This window comes from Nannobrachium achirus (genome assembly GCF_963921795.1).
Source record: "Nannobrachium achirus genome assembly, chromosome: 11".
In the NCBI taxonomy this organism is placed as follows: Eukaryota; Metazoa; Chordata; class Actinopteri; order Myctophiformes; family Myctophidae; genus Nannobrachium; species Nannobrachium achirus.
This window is the reverse complement of record NC_137820.1, coordinates 52,222,778-52,226,443: the sequence shown is the minus strand read 5'-3', so window position 1 is coordinate 52,226,443 and position 3,666 is coordinate 52,222,778. Positions and strand designations below refer to the sequence as shown.

Here is a 3,666-nt window from a genome sequence, read left to right as displayed (position 1 = left end):
TGTGATGCCAGAGGAACCAAATCCCCTTTATGCCCATATATGGATGATATGGAGATCCCTGTGATGCCAGGGGAACCAGATCCCTTTTATGCCCATATATGGAGATCCCTGATGTCATCAATATTAAGCCCATATCTGTGAATGCCAATATATAATCACTGTGATGTCAGGGGAACCAAATCCCTTTTATTGCCATATATGGAGATCCCTGTGATGCCAGGGTAACAAAATCCCCTTTTCTGTTTCTGACTAATAAAGTATTCTATCAATCAAACACACACACACACACACACACACACACACACACACACACACACACACACACACTCATGTGCACTTTCCCAGCTTCTATCTCTACTGTATATCACACTTTTTACTTTTCAACAAAGTAAAAAGCCTGAGATACAGGCAGTAACAAAACTCTAACCAGTACCATGTAGTGCATATTTTTAAGGTGAACTATAATACAATGTGTTCCTGTGCTCCCTCTAGTGGTGGATGCAGAAGACAGCAGCTCAGTGGTAGGAAGTCTAACAGTGTCTGTAGAGGCACTGGAGGCTCTGCAGTCCATCATGGAAGACCCCGACCATGACTACACACCTGTCTCCTCCCTGCAGACATCACTGCCTTAAAATAATTTCAGAAATGAACACTCAGTGTTGAATACATCGGAATATTTTTTATTCTGTTCAATAACTTAAATTGCTAGTTGTTTACAGGGCAACTTAGATGATTTTTTTTAACTGTCCCTGAATCCTATTGTTCTGTTATGGCAGTGGTTCTCAACCCCCCCCCCCCAGATGATTCCCAGGTGATTAACTTAATGTGCAACATTGTTTTCTCACTCAACAGTAAACAAACCAACATAAAGTTTAAGTGTATAGACTAGAGGGTTATCTTCACATTTCTAAAGTGACAATTTAAGGACTTTTAATACCTCTAATGACAAATTCAAGTTGAGGCAGAAATTGTGAAAATAGCCGATCTACATGCTCACAACGCCTTACGTTGCAAGGCGTTGTGAGCATGTAGATCGGCTATTTTCACAATAGAACGTGTTATACAAAATGTAATGACTCAACTCGGGAGGGTCCCCCAGTTAAAATATGATTGTTTTGGGGGTCGCGGCCTGAAAAGGTTGAGAACCACTGTGTTATTATGGGATGTCACATGAAAATCGGACATAGCACACAAAACATGTTTTACATAGACTGTCGTCTTGAGAAACAATACACTGTGTCAAGTGTTACAGTACGTCAGATTATCTCATCATGTCTTGCCCTCAAAATGGAATGATAGGATTCAAGTTAAAAATCATCAAATCCTTTAACCACATGAACCCTCGTTTCTGTTTACTGGGCCTCTCATAATAGGCAAACGGCAAGCTTACAGATCTATTTTCGGTGATCTGTAAGCTGGTGTGGAGGGTATTTGGTGTGGAGGGTAAAACGGAGGGGGCCAAGTAGGGCACCCCTTTCAAGTATGGAGACTGCATTGAAAACGACTTTAAAAACAATGGATATTTTTGGAATGCAGTTTACGAAATACAGGACTGTACATAGACTTGAACAGTTGAATACTGTAATGATACTGCGGATATTAATTAAATTCTGTTGCCTCAATGTTTAACTTCAGGATTTGTCTGAACTGTACATGGGCTAATAGTAGATCCTCAAATGTTATTCGGTGGTTTACTACTGTATGTGGTGCAATTCAATAGCAATACACTGTCATCAGATAATGTCCTATCATACAGCAGCAAATACTGTAGTGGACATTTAGATTCAAGATGGAAATAAGCCTGAACGACTTCACACCACTTAATTTAACCATATGAAGGATGGTTTAATCTTTTTCAACATTGTGAATGTCATTTAAGTGGAAATACCATTTTGTTTACTATATATAGGCTATAGCATTTTAGAAACTGTTTTTGATGGTATTTTTTGTATTTATTTTTTTACAATAAACAGATTTAGTGTATGAGTGTGTTGTGTAGGCTATAACAATCTATCTAAGCTATATGAAAATCGTGATGGACTGATGGTAGGTCAATACAAAACAATCTTAACAGTCAGTCAATATATTGATAATGTGTTTGTATTATGATATATGATATGCATGCCATGCTGCTAAAAGTTTGATGAAGCACCATCATTTATTGATGTGATGGTCAAAAGTACTTAATGTATAAATCGGGCTTTTAAAAAAAATCGTGAATCAACTAATGTGCCGATAATGTGATAATGTATCAGTTTAACCATCTACAGTAGATGGTTGTTGCGGCTGCCGCACGCACTAATCCAGTCAAAACAAGTGAAAAACGTAAACAACCGGAAGTAATTCCTTCCCATTGCCTGAAGGGATTGCACTATGACTGGCTAGTTAAATTTGTTGTCTAGCAACAGTTGGTAAACGGTTTAATTTTAACATTGACATCAAATAGATTAAATATTTCGAGGAGATTGTCCAAAATAGACGACCTAAAGCTCGCGATGCAACGCATTGTGAGCTTGTAGATCTGCTATTTTCAAAAGAGGTTTGTACGTTTGAAAACTTGAAACGGAACATTTCTGCATAATGAGTAGGCCTACTTTCTACTTTTGGTGTTTTAAGTACATTGTGATCCTGGTCCCAATACTTTTGTAGCCTACTTTTACTCTTTATTTCTGCTTTGCAGTATTGATACTTTTACTCGACTAAAGAAATTGAATACTTTTTTCCCCATACTGCGCTAAGTAACTGTCCCCAGTGGTGTAAGTTCAGAAAAAGGGAAGGTATGGCAACATGACTGGTGATTCGCGCACGTGCAAGACACCAGTCATGTTGCCATACCTTAGCAACAGGCATGATAGATTTATTTTAAGAAGTACATTCTATTTTTCCCCAAAAAAAAGTCTATGGTTTCTTGGGCTGGATATGGCAGCCTGGAACAGTTGTTCAAGTGCAGCTAAATTTGACATAATATAGTAAACGTGCCACAATTAATAATGCATTGCACCTGTGCAGCTGACCTGCGGAACCTGGGAATATACTATGCTGTCAAGATGGGGAGAAAAAAAGTGTGGAGAATATATAATACCTTGTTAAATTTTACATTTGTAGTTATTTTAATGTAATTTAACAACATAACCAGCACAGATAGACAATGAGACATTCATGGATTTGTATTTTAAAGTAACTTGTATTCTCCCCCCTGGACCCAGGGTATGGCAGCTGCATACCATACCCAATTGACGCCCCTGACTGTCCCTCTGGGCTATGGGGTCTCTCTAGACTACCATTTCCTCTGCATGACGTCACGTCCCACCCATTCATGTTTTGCAACGCACATTTAGTGGGCGTGGTCTGCGTTACGCTCATGTTCTCCTATTCGCAAAGGAACTGCGCTCAGAAGTGACGTCACTTGCTCGCTGACAAAGCGCCAGAAGCCCCGAGCGCAACTCCGCTACGCAAGATCTGCGCAAAATAGTAGCTGTCACTCAAAGGACATTTAAATGGCCACTACTACACACACGACTGTATTTTATACGACGATAATAACGCTGGTGTTACATGAATATTTTGTAACCAGGCGCTTTACGCGGGCCTCTATTTTGTAATTGTTATTTATTATATATTTTTTTTACGTTAGCTGCGTTTCTGTTCCTCGTTGGAGAATTCAAC

At 39.1% G+C, this 3,666-nt stretch overlaps 1 protein-coding gene across 1 annotated transcript in view; it reads left to right on the top strand.

Annotated features, from left to right (window-relative positions):
• Window positions 1-632, top strand: part of rpgrip1l (RPGRIP1 like) — a gene marked incomplete at its 3' end in the record, with an annotated part of 26,250 nt that extends 25,618 nt beyond the window's left edge. The window contains exon 25 of the mRNA XM_080737167.1: window positions 493-632. Within this exon, the coding sequence (XP_080593293.1) occupies window positions 493-632 (140 nt within the window). The remainder of the gene's footprint in view (window positions 1-492) is intronic.
• Window positions 633-3,666: the final 3,034 nt, after the last annotated feature.